The sequence below is a fragment of the Vipera ursinii genome (assembly GCF_947247035.1).
Source record: "Vipera ursinii genome assembly, chromosome: 14".
Lineage (NCBI taxonomy): Eukaryota > Metazoa > Chordata > Lepidosauria > Squamata > Viperidae > Vipera > Vipera ursinii.
Genome location: NC_139527.1, coordinates 3,799,069 through 3,819,001, shown reverse-complemented (window position 1 = coordinate 3,819,001; position 19,933 = coordinate 3,799,069). Strand labels below are relative to the sequence as shown.

The 19,933-nt window shown below is 46.9% G+C and overlaps 1 protein-coding gene across 6 annotated transcripts in view; it reads left to right on the top strand.

Moving 5' to 3' along the window:
* The first annotated feature begins 1,160 nt into the window (after nucleotides 1-1,160).
* The window catches only part of RBM19 (RNA binding motif protein 19), an 81,175-nt gene continuing 62,402 nt past the window's right edge, over nucleotides 1,161-19,933 (top strand). For all 6 annotated transcript variants that reach the window (XR_014493771.1, XR_014493772.1, XR_014493773.1 and 3 more), the window contains exons 1-21: nucleotides 1,161-1,338; nucleotides 2,153-2,335; nucleotides 2,817-2,948; nucleotides 3,132-3,173; nucleotides 3,861-4,041; nucleotides 5,394-5,674; nucleotides 6,189-6,269; nucleotides 6,495-6,573; nucleotides 7,301-7,372; nucleotides 8,134-8,334; nucleotides 8,912-9,042; nucleotides 9,727-9,848; nucleotides 11,603-11,699; nucleotides 12,184-12,294; nucleotides 13,422-13,622; nucleotides 13,975-14,089; nucleotides 14,315-14,457; nucleotides 14,603-14,663; nucleotides 15,514-15,593; nucleotides 16,579-16,634; nucleotides 17,593-17,709. Coding sequence is in view for 2 of the 6 variants with exons in the window: in XM_083373524.1 (XP_083229650.1) it covers nucleotides 1,303-1,338; nucleotides 2,153-2,335; nucleotides 2,817-2,948; nucleotides 3,132-3,173; nucleotides 3,861-4,041; nucleotides 5,394-5,674; nucleotides 6,189-6,269; nucleotides 6,495-6,573; nucleotides 7,301-7,372; nucleotides 8,134-8,334; nucleotides 8,912-9,042; nucleotides 9,727-9,848; nucleotides 11,603-11,699; nucleotides 12,184-12,294; nucleotides 13,422-13,622; nucleotides 13,975-14,089; nucleotides 14,315-14,457; nucleotides 14,603-14,663; nucleotides 15,514-15,593; nucleotides 16,579-16,634; nucleotides 17,593-17,709 (2,522 nt within the window). In the remaining 4 variants the exon portion in view is untranslated. The remainder of the gene's footprint in view (nucleotides 1,339-2,152; nucleotides 2,336-2,816; nucleotides 2,949-3,131; nucleotides 3,174-3,860; nucleotides 4,042-5,393; nucleotides 5,675-6,188; nucleotides 6,270-6,494; nucleotides 6,574-7,300; nucleotides 7,373-8,133; nucleotides 8,335-8,911; nucleotides 9,043-9,726; nucleotides 9,849-11,602; nucleotides 11,700-12,183; nucleotides 12,295-13,421; nucleotides 13,623-13,974; nucleotides 14,090-14,314; nucleotides 14,458-14,602; nucleotides 14,664-15,513; nucleotides 15,594-16,578; nucleotides 16,635-17,592; nucleotides 17,710-19,933) is intronic.

Below are 19,933 nucleotides of genomic sequence, written 5' to 3'. Positions count from 1 at the left end.
AGTATATGACGAAATGAGTTTCCATCTTCATCCCAGCCAATATAAACAATGTTAGTATCTTCTCACCTTCTCTTAAAATACAACAAATAATCTCTCCTTCCCACAATCCATCTCTTATCTCTACAGAAAGCCTTAAAGCCTTGTTTGCTTCAGTCCCGCTCAGCCAAAGTCCATTAGGGTTATCAGAGATAGCAAAATCTCTCTTTTTAACTTTGATTAAATAAGCCAACTTAATAATAGAAAACTCTTCCTCACTTCCTCCAGAAGTATAGTAGTGCAGCTCAGGATGACACTTGGTCGAACCTTTTCCAGCTAATACTTCTTATTAAAAGGCATCAGCTTTGGCGAGCACCAGCCTACGAGACAGGTCTACAGTTTCATTTCAATAATTCTTAAATATTTTGCCAGTTCACCTATATATATATATAAAAGCCACTTTCTGTTTCAAAACTCTTTAAGAGACATGGGACAAAGCAGATCTGGCAATGGAAACGGCCATTTGCCTGAAATGGTATAAGGTTTCCTGCCTGAGCAGGGGGTTGGACTAGATGACCTCCAAGGTCCCTTCCAACTTTATTATTATTATTATTATTATTATTAAGTCGAGGACTACCTATAAAACCATGGTTGAACAAAAGTAAGGCTTCTCGTGAATCCGCTCTTTTTTGTTGGGCGTCAGGAGCAAAAAAATAATAATAATCATTTTTTTTCCTTGATACTTTTGCTATAAGAGCCTTAGAACTACCGGTAGAGATTCCCGTCCTCTGCCGCCCCCTACTGACCGTTTTCAGAAGCCTCGAATTAACTCAAGCTACCTGTGCGCATGCCTTGAACAAGTGCTTCGGGCAAAGGACCCGGGCAAAGAGGAAGACGGAGATACAGACGCCTACTGCCGGTTCCCATTCGAACCCGTTTAACGCTTCCAAAGAACATACGTATAGATGAAGGGGAGGGGGGGGCTAAATAAGGCGGAAGAAAGAGCCTGATTTTATTTTTCTAAACTGTAGAAAACGGCTGAAATCCCACGCACAGAGGGGAAAAAAGCGAGGCCCCCCTCAAACTTTTTTTCCCAATCCCCGCATTGAGAACCGGAAGAATCTATAGAAAGCTTCTTTATCGCTCTCTTCCTCTTTGCACATACAGCACCCGGACGCCTTGAAACAGCTACGAGGAGGCGCTTCTCCGGGCGCGCAGGCGCAGAAGGGCCTTGGAGTCACATGATCTGGCGGCGCGGAGAAAATGGCGGCGCCCGGACTGAAGCGTGTTTAGCGGGCTCGGCGGTTTCCTGAAGTGGATGCCGGCATGTCGCGGCTGATTGTGAAGAATCTGCCCAACGGGGTGAGAAAGGCGGGGACGAGGGGGTTGCGGTGCGTGTAGAAACCGTTGTTTCTTTGGGCCAAGTCACTAGGAGACTGGGAGTTCTAGTCCTGCCTTAGGCGTGAAAGCCGGGCTGGGTGACTTTGGGCCAAGTCACTAGGAGACTGGGAGTTCTAGTCCTGCCTGAGGCGTGAAAGCCGGGCTGGGTGACTTCGGCCAAGTCACTAGGAGACTGGGAGTTCTAGTCCTGCCTGAGGCGTGAAAGCCAGGCTGGGTGACTTTGGGCCAAGTCACTAGGAGACTGGGAGTTCTAGTCCTGCCTGAGGCGTGAAAGCCAGGCTGGGTGACTTTGGGGCAGTCACTAGGAGACTGGGAGTTCTAGTCCTGCCTGAGGCGTGAAAGCCGGGCTGGGTGACTTTGGGCCAGTCACTAGGAGACTGGGAGTTCTAGTCCTGCCTGAGGCGTGAAAGCCGGGCTGGGTGACTTTGGGCCAGTCACTAGGAGACTGGGAGTTCTAGTCCTGCCTGAGGCGTGAAAGCCGGGCTGGGTGACTTTGGGCCAGTCATTAGGAGACTGGGAGTTCTAGTCCTGCCTGAGGTGTGAAAGCCAGGCTGGGTGACTTTGGGCCAGTCACTAGGAGACTGGGAGTTCTAGTCCTGCCTGAGGTGTGAAAGCCGGGCTGGGTGACTTCGGGGCAGTCACTAGGAGACTGGGAGTTCTAGTCCTGCCTGAGGCGTGAAAGCCAGGCTGGGTGACTTTGGACCAGACACTAGGAGACTGGGAGTTCTAGTCCTGCTCTGCTTCCATGACTTGATTGTGATTGCTTCTCCTACAGATCAAGGAAGAACGCTTTCGCCACCTCTTCGCCGCCTTTGGGACGCTGACCGATTGCTGCTTGAAATTCACCAAGGATGGCAAATTCCGCAAATTCGGCTTTATTGGCTTTCAGTCGGAAGAAGACGCCAAAACCGCCCAGTCTCATTTCAACAAAAGCTTCATAGACACATCCAGAGTCACGGTGAACCATATCTGAAATTTGTTTAGCCTTTGAGGTCGAACTAGCAATTCTGGACATTTTCAGGCTGGTGGGGGGTTTTCTAGGACTTCAAGGTGCAAAATAATGTTAATCCTTCGTCTGTTATTCAGAAACTACAGCATTTGGTTCATCGCTTGATGATGATCTAAGGCGGATGAAGGCACCGCATCATATCTTGATCTTCTGTGTAAATTCACTTTCACGAAACGAGTGAGGTTTGGGTGGGCTTATTGTTTTTCTTTGAAAATGTCTCACTTCTCATCCCAGAAGCTTCTTCAGTTCTAACTCTTCTTTGGTTAGAAATGAAGAAACTTCTTAGATGAAAAGTGAAACATTTTCAAGGAAACCCCCATCCAATAAAGTTCAAATGTCTCTTGAACAGCATCTTTCCACAACCCTGACTAGGATGACTGAGAATCTCCATAGTCAGCGGGCCTATAAATATCTTTTTTTCCCCTCCCAGGTTGAAGTATGTAAGTCTTTTGGGGATCCATCAAAGCCTAAAGCTTGGAGCAAACATTCGAATAAGCCCCAACTGTTAAAGGAAACGTCTAAAAAATCCACAAAGAATTCTGACCATGCAAAAATCAAACAAGTAAGAAAAAGAGATTTTTTCCCCCCTGACAAGCTTTATTGCACGTCAAATTGCCTTTAGGTAAAGACTTTCAGCTATTCTACTTCCTTCTCTCTGCGTCAACCTAGTGACTTTTAAATCCATTTTAACTTTTACACGGAGCGTGTGAAGTTTTAAAACATTTTTTTCCCTTATGTTTCCTAGGATGGAACAAAGAAGAAAAACAAAATGGGACAATTGAAAGAGGTAAATCTGAATCTCTTGCAAGGAGGATAGAGAGATATCCGTGAACGAAAAGAGTCGTTTTTTGTCAGCATTTGAATTAAGGAGGGGTTGGTTTTTTTGTGTGTTTTTTTAGTGTTTTTTTAAACAAAAAACAGCACAGGCCTTTTTTTTTTTTGAGTTAACCGAATTTGTAACATGACTTCATTGCTAGCTTATCCCTTTTGTACTTGCATGGATGTGGTTGATTTTGCAACTTTTTTAACATGCTACTTTTTATTTTGCTTTTACTTTTGGCTTTGCTACTTAAATTCTTCTGTTGGTTTATTTTATGGCTCAACTTTCTATGTCACTCCATTCCTTGCATTGCAAAAAAAGGATAGAGAAAAAAAAATACTCGTCGTTTATTTTATTTGTATGCTGCTGAGTCAAAAACGTTGGCAGCTAATGAGCAGCATATTAGCAATTAATGTGGCTGCCCAAACCAGCCTCATTTAAACGTCTCCAAGATTTCTGGCACTGATGGAGATTTTTCTGAATCCTGAGATCCTTCAATTTTTTTTTCTCATGTCCTTGAAATAACTGCATCCCGAAATAGGGGACATTGTCCTTCAAACTTTGCCCTTGGTGAAGGAATTGCCCCCAAATATTGTGATTTTTTTTTTTTAAAAAAACATGATCGTTTCTAACCATGATCCTGTCTTTGGCCAGTTGGAAGGAGAAGCAGCATTTCAAGACTTCTTGGCAGTACATCAGAAAAGGTCCCAGGTTGCAACTTGGTCCAATGACACAAACATCCAAGACCCCTACCAGGCTGAGGTGGTTGAAGATTATCTGAACTTTGATTACGATGAGGATTCAAGCGAGGAGATGGATGCGGAGGTTCCTCAAAGTAATGGGCCCATTCTGGGGTTTTTTTTGTGTGTGATATTTTATCAATAATTTCTTGAGCATTATCCCAAAGGTCCTTGTTCCAAAAGGCAAACGGACTCTCTCAGTGTTGTTCTTTGAAAACTTTTTGATTCTCGCCCAAGAAGCTTCTTCAGTTCCAACTCTCATTCATTCAACCATCCATTCATTCATTTAAACACAATTCGAAAGTACTTATTCAGCAAACGTGTTGTCTGAGTAATCCTTCACTAATACAAATTGAGTTCATATTCCCTTGTTCTTTTCTCCAGCCATAGATAACATAAGTCCCAAGTTTGAAAGTATCCCGTTTCTTCTTTTTCTTTCAACCTCCAAAGCGCAACTGGAGTTTCTTGGGTGTTTTGCTTTGAAAGCGTTTTGCTTCTCGCCCAGGAAGCTTCTTCAGTTCCAACTCTTCTTCAGCTAGAGCTGGAGGACCTTCTCGCATAAGAAGTGAAACGTTTACCGACCATTCCAAGGTCGGTAAAATGGGACCCAGATTGTTGTGGGCAATATGCTGACATTGTGAACCGCTCTGAGAGGGCTGTAAGTGTTGTGAAGCACTACACAAGTGCTATTGCTATATTTTGGGTCCCTTTCCGCCTTAAAGCTGGATCCAACATCCCTCTGCGCCCCCCCTTTTTTTGTAGAAGTTTTATTTTTAAAATTTTACATTCAGATATTTGTGAAGCAATACGGTGGTTGGGTACAAAAGTAAACAATTGCAAATAACAAAATTATTTGTAAATAGCTCAAGGTGCATCAGCAAAGATTCCCTCTCCAATTCCCTTAGTTTTGACATAATTGAATTAATACATTTCTAAGTGTGAGATAATCAATTAGAAGAATTTTCAATATATTTTCACTTATGCATATCCATATCCTGTCTGCACCATTTTAAAAAAGGTAAAGGTTCCTCCGCAGATGCGTGCTAGTCGTTTCCGACTCTAGGGGCCGGTGCTCATCTCCGTTTCAAAGCCAAAGAGCCAGCGCTCGTCCGAGGACGTCTCCGTGGTCATGTGGCCGGCATGACTAGACGCCAAAGGCGCACGGAACGGTGTTACCATCCCACCATAGTGGTCCCTATTTTTCTACTTGCATTTTTTACGTGCTTTCGAACTGCTAGGTTGGCAGAACCTGGGATGAGTAACAGGCGCTCACTCTGTTACGCGGCACTCGGGATTCGACCCGCCAAACTGCTGACCTTCTGATCGACAAGCTCAGCGTCCTAACCCACTGAGCCACCAAGTCCCTTCTGCGCCCTTTTAGTGACTTCCTAAGTCAAACGGGTCCGCCAGGCAACAGCTGATGCCTTTTTTTTGTCTCCCTCCCCAGATAAGGAGGAAAGCTCTCCGAGCAAGGCAGCAGTCCAGCAAGAACTCTCCGATATGGATTATCTGCGATCCAAAGTGGTGAGGGGCGATGAATCCTCGGCAGAGGAGAGCGAGGCCGAGGAGACGGACAGTGAGGCATCTGATGGAGGAGAGGAAGGACAGGCGGAAGAGGAGACCATCTGTAAGCCAGGCGCTGCTTCTAACCAAAAGACTAAGCAGGCTGGCAAGGACGGTGTCCGGAATCTCTCTGCAGACACCAAGGCTACAAAAACGACATCGCAGGTACGTCCCAATGGAGGACGCAATCTGTGGTTCAGTTTAGCAGAAGAAGGCAGTTTTTTATACAGGCAGTTCTTGAGTTACGACAACAATTGAGCCCAAAGTGTAAGTCGCTAAGTGAGAAAATGTGTTTAAAGCCCCATTTTATGGCTTTTCTCGCCCCGCTCGTGAAGCGAATCCCTGCAGTTCTTAAATTAGCAACCCGGCCGTTAAACGCACCTAGCTTCCCCCATTTCACTGCTTGTCAGAAGGTCGCAAAAGTGGATCACGTGGGATACTGCAGCCGTCAGAAATGTGAAGAGTCGTCAAGCATCCGAACGTAAATCCCGGGACCCCGGGGATGCTGCAGCGGTCGTCTGTGTGAAAGAAAGAAAAAAAATGGTCCTAAGTGACTTTTCCCAGCGCCGTTGTAACTCAGTGAACAGTTGCAAGCCAAGAGCTGCCTGCACTACTACATTTCTGAGATTGCTCCAGTTAGAAATAAAAAATACAGATGTTTTTGTATGACTTCTTATAGGAAGACAGGACAGTTCCAGCCAAGGAGCCCCCCACAGCATTCACGGTGAAGATGAGAGGTGCCCCATTCAACGTCACGGAGGTAAGCCAGCTTTTAACCCATTTAAAACTTGGTCTGCCAAAGGGGTAAAAAAAAAATTGCATCCTTCTTGGAGGGCGTTAAACCTGGATTGCTGTTCCCTTCCAAATACATCAGAGTAGGAATCCGATGTCAGATATTGGAGGACTTTTTTCAAGACCATGGCGTCGTGGGTTGGCTCCAGAATTAACCGCTTTTTTCGTGCTTGTCTGTCTTTTATGGGTGTAGCAAAATGTGAAAGAGTTTTTTGTGCCCCTTCGGCCCCTGGCAATCCGGATTGCGAGGAACGCGCATGGGAACAAGACAGGTAAGAAACAGTGGGATTTGGCACTGATGCCCTTGGATACACTGTTCTTGTTGCCTTTTGTTTGTTAATGAGAGTGGTTTGCATAGGTCCTAGGTAGGATGGCTTATCCCCCAGTATTGTTTATGCTGCTTGCTCCGGCAAAGCCAAAAAGAGAGAATATTTTGGCGGGACACCCAAAATGGGAAATCTACAATAGGTAGACTCCTTAAAGGGAGTGGGCTAACACTGGACCATTGCAACGCATAGGGGAGCCTTTGCTTGAAGATCATTTAGAGCAGTGTGTTTTCAAACTTGGCAACTTTAAAATATGTGGAGATCAAATTCCAGAATTCCCCGGCTCTTCGTACTCATTCTGGGTTTCTGAATAAAATTGCGGGTCTGTTATTTAGCATTATTGCACATTTAATATTAGCTTCATACAGCTTTCTGTACGATCCCATTTTGAAGTAGGTTACAAGTTCCTCCCTCCCTTCCTCCCTCCCTCCTTTCCTTCCTTCCTTCCTGTGTATATACACACACACACACACACACACACACATTTTGGAGATTTGTGTGTGTGTGTGTGTGAGAGAGAGAGAGAGAATGAATCTGAATGAAAAAGGAAAAACATGCTTGTAATCTTGACATCCTAAACTGTGTTTCAAATTGATTGGATGCTATTTCCTCCTTTCCAGCACTCTTTAAGTTATCTAAATAATAAACTATTAATAATTTTCAAATTTCGCAGGGTACGTATTTGTTGATTTTAACACTGAGGAAGAACTACAGAAAGCCCTAAAGAGGAATCGAGAATACATGGGTGAGTCTCCTTCATTTTTTGAACCAAGGAAAAGATCTTTGCGCTAAAAGCGGCTTTTTTCGTTCGCTTCTCGTACGAAGGCGGTAGAGGTGTTGTCTTTTTAAGCACGTATTTAAAACATAACACGCGAAACGTCTTACGTTTACCAACTATAAGGGCACAAAATTAGTTTTGGGAAGTAAAACATGCCTCTTTTTGGGATGCCCATCTGAGGGCACCCCTGCCCTTGTTTACCAATTGTTTGGCGGGATTTTCTTCAGATTTTAAAAAGGACTGGCATGGACGCTGTCTCAGCAGAAGAGCGTCTTTGTCCAGATTTTTCCAAAAAAGTCGCTAATGTTTTTTTCTGCGATGCAGGTCGTCCTTGTCTTAACAACAGTTCATTTAAGGACCATTCAAGGTTGCAACAGCACTAAAAAAAGTGACTTACGACCATTTCCCCCACTTAGGACGACCGTCACAGCAACCCGATGGTCATGCGATTAAAAATTCAGACACTTGTGCAACCGACTCATACTTACGACGGTTGCAGAGTCCCGTATGTGTGTGTGTGTGACACGTGATCCCCTTTGGTGACCTTATGACAAGCCAAGTCAACAGGGGAAGCCAGATTACCTTCACAGCTGTGTGGTTAACTTAACAACTGGGGCAAGGAAGGTCGTATAACGGGGCAACCCCCCCCCAACAGATGTCTCACTTAACCAGAGAAATGTTGTGGTTGTGAGTCGAGGATTACCTGTGTTTTGCATTTTGCCTGGCAGGCGGCCGGTACATCGAGCTGTTTCCAGAAGAGAAGGGCGCTCGGGTGAAGCCCGCTGGGAAGGGGTCAGGCCAGGCCTGGCAGAGGACCAAAAAGGATGACGAGGAAGAAGAGGATCTTTCGGAGTCTGGGAGGCTGTTTGTGAGAAACCTTCCTTACACCTGCACAGAAGGAGAACTGGAGGCCATTTTTTCCAAATACGGTAAATTCTCCTCCTAGCTCTCTTTTTGTGGGGGCCGGAGCCTCTTTTCCAACATGTTGCTCCTAAAACGGGGAAGGTCCTCTTGGATTTCAACAGAGCTTAACGGCTTGACGGTCAAGGATTCATTACCAAAGTGAGTAACCGCCGTGCTAATAAGGGGTGTGGGGTCTCCTGTAGTATATAAAATGAGAGCAAGGCCCGCTCCCTTCGAGTACTGATGAGGTTACCTAGTTTTTATTTTTAATTTAATTCCATTTTTATATCCCGCCCTTCTCCGAAGACTCAGGGCGGCTTACAAGCTTAGCAGTAGCCTTCATTCTATGTATCTGCCTGCTTATTAGGGCTTTCACACACACCCCAAGCGGCATTATTACAAAGTCAGCTTAATTGCCCCCAACAATCTGGGTCCTCATTTTACCTACCTCGGAAGGATGGAAGGCTGAGTCAACCTTGAGCCTGGTGGGACTCGAACCTGCACTGATTGCAGGCAGCTGGTGTTACTTAAGGAGGCATCAGCCCACTGCATTAGCCCACTGCTCCACCAAGGCTTTACCCAATGCCTCCTGTCATTCCACAGGCCCCGTCTCCGAGATCCACTTTCCTATTGACGGTCTCACCAAGAGGCCCAAAGGCTTTGCGTTTGTAACCTACATGTTTCCTGAGCATGCCGTGAAGGCTTTTGCAGAAGTGGATGGACAGGTTTTCCAGGTACGAACTGATCGGGGGGGGGGTGTTGTCTCTTTGCTGTAGTTCTTACACAGCTGCTCCCGGGCGCTGGGAGTCTCAAAAGGGGACCACGTGACCCTGCAACCGTCATAAATGTGAGCCAGTTGCCAAGGGTTTGAATTTTGATCATGTGTCCATGGGGACGCCGCAACCATCGTAAATGTGAGCCAGTTGCCAAGGGTCTGAATTTTGCTCACGTGTCCATGGGGACGCCGCAACCGTCATAAATGTGAACCAGTTGCCAAGGGACTTAATTTTGCTCACGTGTCCATGGGGACGCCGCAACCGTCATAAATGTGAACCAGTTGCCAAGGGACTTAATTTTGCTCACGTGTCCATGGGGATGCTGCAAAGGTCATAAAGGTGAAAAAAAGATCATACGTCACATTTTTCAGTGGGGTTGTAACTTTGTCACTAAACGGATTGTTGTAACGCAACCAATTTTAGTCTGCTTTGATCTGGCAAGATTCTGTCTATAGGCGAGGAATGACCAAGAAAACTGCTTAGAAGAATCTCAGTGTGTCTTTCTTGGCTTTTGAAGCTTGACAGTTGGAGAGGTTTTCCAAGATTAGGGACGCAGGATAACTTTGCGCTTTTCCACTTGCTCTCTTTCCAGGATCGATACTTCAAATGTTCTTTTTGTCTCCCCACCCCTCCCCATTTTAGGGTCGAATGTTGCACGTGTTGCCTTCCACCATCAAGAAGGAAGAAGCGGAGAGTTCAGATCCTGCGGGATCGTCTTCGTACAAGAAGCAAAAAGCGTCCAAGGATAAAGCCAACAGCTTGAGGTCTGTGCTTCCACAAGCTGTCTTCTTCTCTCTTTTTTTTTCTTTACATCAAGAGTTTTCATATAACGGAAGACAAAGTGGGAGGAAAAATATACTTAAAAAGAGTAAGAAAAAAAAGAAATGTTTAAACGACTTCTGATCCTCCTTTTCAATGGATAATGTTGTGATTCAGGGTCAGCCTGTGGGTTCGGCAGTTGGGTCGGACGAATCAGAGGAGGAGGGGGGTGTTGAAGACCTTGCTGAGGGGGTTGAAGATCTTGCTGATGATAGCCCTCAGGCAGGCCCCTCCCACTTGGTCACCACGGAGACCCAGCTGTGTGAGCCTGACAGTGTGGATGAAGATGACCCACAGCTGGCCCTGTTCAAGGACGCCCGACGCAGGAGGCAGTCAAGTAGGAGTAAACAGAGGAAGGCTGTGGGGCTTCTCGGAAGGAGGCAGAGAGAGGCCACGCCCTGAACTCTTTATAAAGGGAATGTTTGGGGAGGGCTGGTTTGCTGAAAGCAACCGCTCAGATAGTGTTTCAAAGCTCCTGTATCTTGGTACGTGTCTTGTTTGTTTTTTGTAGTAATAAATTTGGCAGACGTCATTCCAGCCTCTTGCCGTTTATAAAGGGGTTGCCTTTCTGCAGGGCCGGTAGCAGGCTGGTACAGAACAGATAATTGCAATCTTATCGTTCCCCCCTCCCTTTCAAATGTTTTGCAAATCTCCTGAAACGCCCCCCCCTCACTTAATAATAATAATCTCTAGATCCATCTGCTCATTTTTGTCTTCATTCAGCACGAAGCCCGTATAAGCTTTCTGCCCTTTCAAGACTTGTGTCTCTTCTCTGACCAAACAACAAGCACAAATCCTGAAAGACTGGAAATCTTAACACAGGTAGTCCCTCGGCTCAACGGCCACAATTCAGCCCCAAATGTCGGTCGAAACAGTTGTTAAAAAGTGAATTTTTGCATGATTTCCCAAGCTTTCTTTGCCACACTTGTTAAGCGAGTCACTGCAGTTGTTAAATTAGCGACAAGGTTGTTAAGAAGGTCACAAAAAGGGATCACGTGATTCCTGGACACTGTTACTGTCAGGAACTGGTTGCCGAGCCTCTGAATTTCGATCATGTGATTATGGGGATGCTGTGACGGTCGTTAAGTGTGAAAAACGGTCACAAGTTGCTTTTTTCAGTGCCGTCGCAACTATGAACAGTCACTAAATGAAATGGAAGTCGAGGACTATCAATAATAATAATAATAAAGTTGGAAGGGACCTCGGAGGTCATCTAGTCCAACCCCCTGCTCAGGCAGGAAACCCTATACCATTTCAGACAAATGGCTGTCCAGTCTCTTCTTAAAAACCTAAAACCTTTTTGCTGAACGAAGACCAAAACTGAAACTCATCAAAGAGAGAAGCAACCTAGAACTAAGGAGAAACTTCCTGACAGTTAGAACAATTAACCAGTGGAACAACCTGCCTCCAGAGGTGGTGAATGCTCCAACACTGGAGGTTTTTAAGAAGAGACTGGACAGCTGTTTGTCTGAAAGGGTATAGGGTTTCCTGTCTGAGCAGCGGGTTGGACTAGATGACCTCCAAGGTTCCCTTCCAACTTTACTATTATGATTATGATTACGATGACTGTCTTTTGTTTGTTCTCTGACCAAATTCTGCAAATGCTGACACGTCCGCCCTCAGTTCTTCCACTTCGGGAACATTTATTCTTCCCGTCCTCCCAAACCGCAGAACTCACAGGTGTTTCTCCTCCACCCAGCTCTCACAACTGGAACACCCTGTTCATGGGAACGAATGCCGTGGCAGACGCGGTTGCAGAGAAATACAACGCCACGAAAAGTCAAGTGCTGGATCACGTGAGGTTTTTTTTTCTTTCTCTTCATTTGTTTGTTTGTTTAAATGGATTTTGCCCTTACCATCTTCCAAGTCTAGGCTAAATATTTCCTCTTCCCCTAAATTCTAGGACTTTTCAAATTTGGCAACTTGAGTGTGGGTGGTTATCTGGGGAATTGCAGGTAATCCTCAACTTACAGTGCTGCTGAAAAACGTGATGTCAGTGCTGCAAACGTTGACAAGTTTTTGCACTGAGAATATAAGAGACAGCCTGTTACTTTAATTGCTTCACTTGGGAGGGAGGAAATCACCCGGAGGTTGTGTTAAGATTGCAAAAGCCTGCATACAGAATGGGAAGTGAAACCTCATATTGCAACAACCCTTCCTTGCATGTAACAAGCATCGCAAGGTGCCCCCGTTGTGATAACAATTTGGGCACTTGGCAACCGATACGTATTTACGGCCCTAGGGATCTTGAGAACATCCTTTTTTCCCCCCTCTTCTCAGGAAGGCAAGGGAAGCGTGGCCGTGAGAGTGGCGCTTGGGGAAACCGAGCTTGTTCAAAACGTGCGCCGGTTCCTGCTCGAAAATGGAGTCAGTCTGGATTCCTTCAGCCAGGTAAGAGAGCCGTGGCTGTTCAAACCCTCATTCCTTCTCACGAAATCTGGGACATCATAGTGTTGAAACTCTCCGAAAAGAGAGTGTGATGGAGCAGGGGTCTGCAACCTTGACAACTTTTTAAGTCTTGTGGACTTCAGCTCCCAGAATTCCTCAGCCAGCTGCTGGCTGAGGAATTCTGGGAGCTGAAGTCCACAAGTCTTAAAGGTGTCAAGGTTGCAGACCGCCGTGATAGAGCATGTTTTGTTAAAACATTCTTGTGCTTCCGAAGCTCCTTCTCTGCGTCAACCTGGAAAAAAAAACAACCCATGATTTACGCTTTTGAAGATTAGAAAGAATAGATGATAAGAGAGGGAAGAAATACGATGTAGCTTTAGAGAGAGGTTAAAATACATAAAAATACACATCAAATCTATACGTGCCTATATCTGCTCCGAAGAATATCGAAAGGCACTTTCTGTTTTTTTCCCCCCTTCCCTTTCTGGTTTTTTTTCCCTCCATCTTGTTTCCTTTCACTTTTTTTCCCTTTTTCTCTGCTTTCTTTCTCTTTTTTTCCTGTCCCAAGGTTCTGAAGGAAGGAAAGAAAGTTCTCCGTTTCTCTCGTTCTTTCTATTTGCGGGCAGCCCTTCCCGGTTAGGATGCTGAGCTTGTCGATCTGAAGGTCGGCAGTTTGGCGGGTCGAATCCCGAGTGCCGCGTAACAGAGTGAGCGCCTGTTACTCGTCCCAGCTTCTGCCAACCTAGCAGTTCGAAAGCACATAAAAATGCAAGTAGAAAAATAGGGACCACTCCGGTGGGAAGGTAACAGCGTTCCATGTGCCTTTGTTGTCTAGTCATGCCGGCCACATGACCACGGAGACATCCTCGGACAAGCGCTGGCTCTTCGGCTTTGAAACGGAGATGAGCACCGGCCCCTAGAGTCGGAAACGACTAGCAAGCGTGTGCGGGGGAACCGTTACCTTTACCTTTTACTTCCTGACAGGGAAGCGATCCAATCGGCAAACGCGCTTCCCTTTGGGCTGCCGACGCCTTTGCTTTCCTCGCCTTTTGGATGATCGTAGGGAAGCGGCTCTTCAAACACGCCGTTCGGTTTGCAAGGCGGGCTCTTTTTTCCCCCTTTTCTTCCAGGCTGCCGGAGAACGGAGCAAGACGGTGATTTTGGCGAAGAACTTGCCGGCTGCCACAAAGGCAGAGCAACTGGAGGAGGTGTTCCAGCCTTTCGGGAGCCTCGGGCGGGTCCTGCTTCCGGAAGGAGGCGTGACGGCTCTCGTGGAGTTCCTGGAACCCACAGAAGCGAAAAAGGCCTTTACCAAGTTAGCTTACTCCAAGGTAGGCTGGCAGCCAGGCCCGGCGGTTGGATCCCAGCGATCCTGCAGCGCGCTCCGATGCCCTACCCCAATGTTTCCTCAACCTCGGCAGCTTGGAAGACGTGCGGACTTCAACTCCCAGAATTCCCCAGTTCTCCAGTTCTGGGAATTGGAGCCCACACATCTCCAAGCCGCCAAGATTGGGAAAAAAAAACCGTCCCACCCACTTTTCAACATTGTTTTGGCTCCCTGCCTTCAACAGATCTTGGGGGACATTTTGTCCTTGCACGGATTTGCACTGAACGTTGTTTTTTTTCTTCCCTTGCTGGCTTTAACTTCTCTGCACCGGTTTTCCTTTTTTTTTCCTTGCTCAGTTCCAGCATATCCCTCTCTACCTCGAATGGGCACCCATGGGGGTCTTTTCTGGTCCCGGGAGAAAAACAACAGAGGTGGAAGAGCAGAAGGAAGGCGAGGAAGAAACCCAGAGAGGTATGTGCTTCAATGAACAACGTGTGCTTTGGGTTGATTTGTTTTGCTTAGTCATACAACTTAAGTTCTTCCTCTCTCTCCCGTTTTTCCAGCCGTTGGTGAAAATAAGTTGCGTGTTTGAGAATTCTTCCTTTTCTTTGATCTTCCGTGTCAACATTCTTGAAAGCCAAGCTGAGTCTAATGTATTTCCTCCCTTGGATTCACTCAGGTTTTGTTCTCTTGCAGGAGTTTCTGGGAAAAGTGATGCTCAGAAGGAAATGGAGGAGGAGGAAGAGGAGGAGGAAGAAGAAGAAGAAGGAAGTCTTCCAGGCTGTACCATTTTCATAAAAAACCTCAACTTCAGCACTACAGAGGATACTCTGAAAGAGGTGATTTTTTGCCATTTCATGACTGCGCGATGGTCTGTGGGAAAGACCTTGGGAGATGGAATGAAGACTGGCTGCCAAGGGAAGGGTCAGGTAAGAGAGGTCAGAGGAGAATAAAACTTAAAAGGGTGCTTATCTTCTTTCCCAGGTTTTTTCCAAAGCTGGCGTTGTGCGGAGTTGCACGGTCTCAAAGAAGAAAGATAAAGCCGGTGTGTATTTTTCTGAGTTTTTGTCCTTGGAGTTCTTTTGTGCCGTGGGCGTGTGTTAGACCTTAATCCCTGTAAGCCACCGTTGGTTGGCCTTGCAGGCTGTTCTCCTCTTACAATCGTTAATTTAACGACCGTTCAAAATTACAACGGCACTGGGGGAAAAAAGAAAAACCTGACTTACAACCAGTTCTTGCACTTACGGCCATTGTGGCGTTCCCCGCGAGCTGTTCTGTTCCAGCCTACGACCAGCCCTGTTGGATTGTCAGGGACAACCCCTTTTTATAAACAATAGGCTGGAACTAATCCAAGCAAATTTATTTGCAAAAGCTAAACAAAAAAGTTCAAACCAAAGTTAAACAAATACAGACCAAGACTTTATCAGAAGCTCTTCAAACGGTTGCCTTCAGCAACCAGCACCTCCCACACCTTCCCCTTTTAAACAGCAGTCTCAAGGCGTGGCTTCTCGTTGCCTTCTCCCGAGTTGCCTCATTGCTTTCCTCTGCTCAGTTCTGCTGGATTACCTCCTGCTCCTAGCGTCCCTGAACAGAGCCAGCTGTGGATCGTCTTCTTCCAATCTTTCAGGCTCACACAGCTGGGTCTGAGGAGGAACAAGACGGGAGGAGCCTGGCTGAGAGTTCTGCGGTGCATCAGAACCTTCCTCTGACACCAAAGGCTCTCCAAACCCCTCCTCCTCCTCCAACTCAGCTGCCGAATCCACAGGCTGACGCTGAATCACAACACAAGCAAAATTCAAGCGCTTGGCAACTTACAAGGCTGAGGGTCACTCCCTAAGCTAGGGAAGGAACAGGGAAGTGTTTTAGCATTAATCAGCTTCCGGTGTTCCTCTTAGGCAACCTTCTCTCCATGGGGTTTGGATTTGTCGAGTACAAGAAGCCGGAATATGCCCAGAAAGCTATCAAGCAATTACAGGTAAGAGCGCATAATGGTCTTTCGGGAATGACTTTGGGAGACAGGAGGAAGAGCCTCAGCTTAAACAATTGTCATGCAAAGGATGTCTTGGAAGTGTCCTGGTTCCAATAAATGAGATAAATGATGTCAGATGAGCTGGAGCAAGTAGCGGGAGCTCATCCTGTCACATGATGCTTGGGTCTTGAACCCTGGCTGTCAGCTTTCCACAGCTGATGAGCTCAGAGTCTTTAACCATTGAGCCATTGCAACACACACACACACACACACACACACACACACACACACACCCTTCGCTCTGCCTAGGCTATAGCAAATTCCTGGGAATCCTTATCCTACGCCATAGCTGACTCAGGAATTCTGGGAGTTGAAGTCCACGAGTCATAAAAGAGCTGAGGTTGCCTACTCCTCTCCTAGGCTATAGCAAATTCCTGGGCATCCTTATCATAGGCTATAGCAAATTCCTAGGCATTCACTTGGGCTTTATGTGCCTTTCAAGGTTTCTCCACGAGGCATCCTGAATAATGGACTGAAGTTGAGCTCACGGATGACCCCTTCCACCTCGGAATATTATTTCGCGTAGTAAACGTTGATTGATGATCTCATTCTTGCAGCCTCCTTTGCTCCCTTTTCATTGTCAGCTGGCAAGGACCAGCCTTCCTGAACTTGGTGTCCTCCAGCTGTGATGGATTTAAGACTGATCGGCCACCAATGAACGGGGGACCTCCCAGCTAAGGGAGATTGATTGGTTGGACCCAACAGCCTTCCAGGTTGGGTCTAGTTGATCAGTCATCCACTTGGCCTTTCGCTTAACGGCTTCGCTTTCAAAAGCTTGTGCTGAAATCCTGCCCTCTAATTGGTTAGTCCTGCTTTCCGTCAAGGCGAGAGAGAAGCCGCTTCGGTGGTTGGTTCCACAGGGTACCCCTTGCAGCGTGAAAGGAAGGCTTCCAGTTGTCCCACTGCGTCAGCCAAATTTGCTTTCTTTTAGGCTTTCTCCGTGGACGGCCATCAGCTGGAAGTGAAGATCTCTGAAAGAGCCACCAAGTAAGTTTTGGGAGGAGACGTCACTGGGTGGCCTTTCTCCTGTTTTGGGAGAAACTCCATCCAAGCATCTGCTGCAGGGTGTAAATGCAACTAAATATTGGGATGGTCAGAGACCAAGTTCCACCAAGACTTTGTCAGGGATGGAAGCAGCCTTTGTGGTCTCAGATAACTTGCCGGGTGTGTGGGAAGACCTCGGGAGACTGGGCGGAGAGATGCTGCCAATCAGAAAAGGGACAGCTTAGCCCACAGCTGGAAATGGATGGAGAAAGACATTCAGAAGGACACCCCCCCTCTTTCTAGTTTCTTGGACTGTAAAGGAGACGGGGAGGGATGTTGATGTCGGCCACGCATGATAAACCAGATGGGAATCGCAATCCGAAGAACTAATTCCACTTGATTGAAAAGCTATGTTGACAGAGGAGGTCCCTTGCAGACGTTTCATTAGCCAACTAGGTAACATCATCAGCGTGGCCTGGATGTCGCAATGTGAGGCGATGATGTGGTGTTCTTGGTACTGGTGATGTTACCTAGTTGGGTAATGAAATGTCTGCAAGGAAGCAACCAAGCTTGGACCCCATCTGGAGGTCCCCTGCGTAGCATCTCTTAGTCTTCCTATCTCTCAAGGTACCATTTGCGTGTGTGAGACAGAGACTTGTGTGAATCGTGCAATTACAATCTTCCTTTACAGTCCAATAAACTAGGAGGGGGGGGTCTCTTCTGAGCCCCTCGTCCTGCCTGCCGTCCAGTTGCAGGCGATGCTGCCTCTTATCTGACTATTCCCAGATGTGAGAATGGTTGCTCCCCCGTGTTGGTCCTGTGTGCAATCCTCAATAGATCTCAGAGCCCCCCCCCCCCCGCTTAAGCTCAGATGCCAACGGACCTGGCTTCAACCTCATGCTTGGCTCAAGAAAACAGCCAGGCTGCATGGCCCTGATGCCCATCTCTCTCGGATCACCAGGTCCACAGTGGCAACCGCACGTAAGAAGCAAGTCGGCAAGAAGCAAGTGAATTCCAAGATTTTGGTGCGGAATATCCCCTTCCAGGCCACGGTGAAAGAGATCCGAGAACTTTTCAGGTAAGGGAAGAGGGCTGCCCCTGATACCCCAAGAATGGGATGTTATGAGGTCTTTGGTACTCTCTTGAGTTTGGTTATTTCATGACCCAGCCGGCTAACGTTATCCTTGCTAGTGCTGAGGATGGAAATAGTCTGCAAGAAAACGACCAAGCTCAAAGACTCATACCAAGGATCCCACAGTTCAACTACAAAGATTCCGTGGGTATCAGCAGCCAGAATTCTGGCCGTTGGAAGTCCACCCATCTTAAAAGTCGCCCAAGTTGGGGGGAAAAAAACCTGCTTTAATTTTTCATCAAGTTACATAGATAACGATCAAGCCCTCAGGACAGAGGTCTTCAAGCTTGGCCCTGTTATATGACTTATGGACTTCAACTCTCAGAATTCTAGGAGTTGAAGTCCACAAGTCGTAAAGGGGCCAAGTTTGAAGACACCCCCCCCCCCCGCCTTAGAATCTGATTTGCCAGCTGGGCTGTTTTTATCTAGCAACTGAAAATCTTGGTGGGATACCTCTCGTTTCTTCTTGGATCTGCAGGGGGCGCTCCTCAGCTTTGCAAAGGGAGGGAGGTGAGCCCTGGGTTGACTTAACCCAATAGAAGCGCTTTTGATAGAAATTGGTAGATACTTGAAGAGATGAAAAAGTCCAGTCGGGGGCCGAGTGGGAAAAATAGAAATAAAAAGATGCCTGCTGTGAAAAGATGCACGTTCTTTCATAGTCGTATGCAGGAGCGTTTTTTTCCTCCTCCTGCACAGGCCTTTGATCTCCTTCAAACATCGCGTGCTTTCTCGAGCGTGCAAGCCGGTCCTACGAACACAGCACTTGTGCTGCTGAACTCGGGCTGAGAGTGTTGTGCGTGGAGAGGATATCCTGAATTTATTATATTTATTTGTTTAGATTTATATACCGCCCTTTTCCCGAGGGACTCAGGGCGGTTTACAGGGCAAATTAAAACAGTGCAATGTAGAAATTAAAATAAAATTAAATTCATAGCCCCAAAAGAGTTTAAAAATTTAAAATTTAATTTAAGACTTTTCTCCTCCTCTAAAGAGCTAGAGCAGGAGTGGGCAACTGTGGCCCCTTAGGTGGTAACCTATGGAGTAAAGCGGAGCTGGAACTCGCCGTTTCCTAGTGATGGGCCCAAAGTCACCCAGCCAGCTTTCACGCCTAAAGCTGAACTGGAACTCACCAGCTCCCAGTTCTAGCCGGGAGCCTTCACCGCCAGACCCATTACCAGCTCTCCTTTTAACTTCCTTAAAATATCAGCTATTTCTATTGGATCTGCCTCTCCTCCTCCTGCTTATCCACTTCGGGCCTCATTTCCCCATCAGCAAAATGGGAATAACAGCCCCCTTTTTTAGCTTCTTTCTCCACCAGCGACTCTCTTCTTTTTCTCAGGGATTATAAAAGTGTTTTCTCTGCATTGTAAATTCTAAGTAAATATTGCCAGTAGCCAGAGGAAAGGCTTGGTGTGTGCGTGCGTGTGTGTGTGTGTGTGTGTGTCCCCATTTCCACACCTCCCTCTCTGCCCCCTAGTTTTGTATCTCATTTTCGCATTATCATCAAGTCCCCCTCCCCGGACCCCCTTTTCGAGGGCTATTTTGACAGCTTCTGTCGGCTGCCTGCCATCACCTCCTTATTGGCTGCGGGCACCTCTGGCATCGTGCTGAATGCAATTAGAATCTGATTAACAGCATAGAAGCAGAAGCAAAGGGGGTCTCTCTGCACCCCTCCCTCCACAAAGAACAAAAAAAACAACACCCCCAGCAAAATTTTCTCTTTCCACTAAACTGTTTTGCTGGCCGGCGGGATTGTTTGTATTCCGCGGAGTCTCGGGGCCAACGGAGGAGTAAAACGCTTTGCTTGCCAATAACAAGCTGATTTTTTTTTAAAAAAAAACAAAAAGACATACTCAGATTGAGTGGGAAACACAGCCGAGGAAGCTCATCAGCTGCCGGAGATGGCTTTCCTCTGAAGCTGTCTCTTTGCAACTTATACAGGCCTTCCTTGCAGACTCCAAAAATTCTGGCTGTAGTAAGAATGTAGGCACCCCAGAACAGAGGTCCCCAACCTTTTGGGCACTGGGGACCGGTTCCGTGGAGAGAGGTTTTTCCGCAGACCGGAGGGTGCGTGGTTTCGTGTGCTGCCTGCATCCCGCGGATGGCGCTTTGCTTGTTTGTGCGGACCGGTTGCTGGCATGCCATGGCCCGGTACCGGTCCATGGCCCGG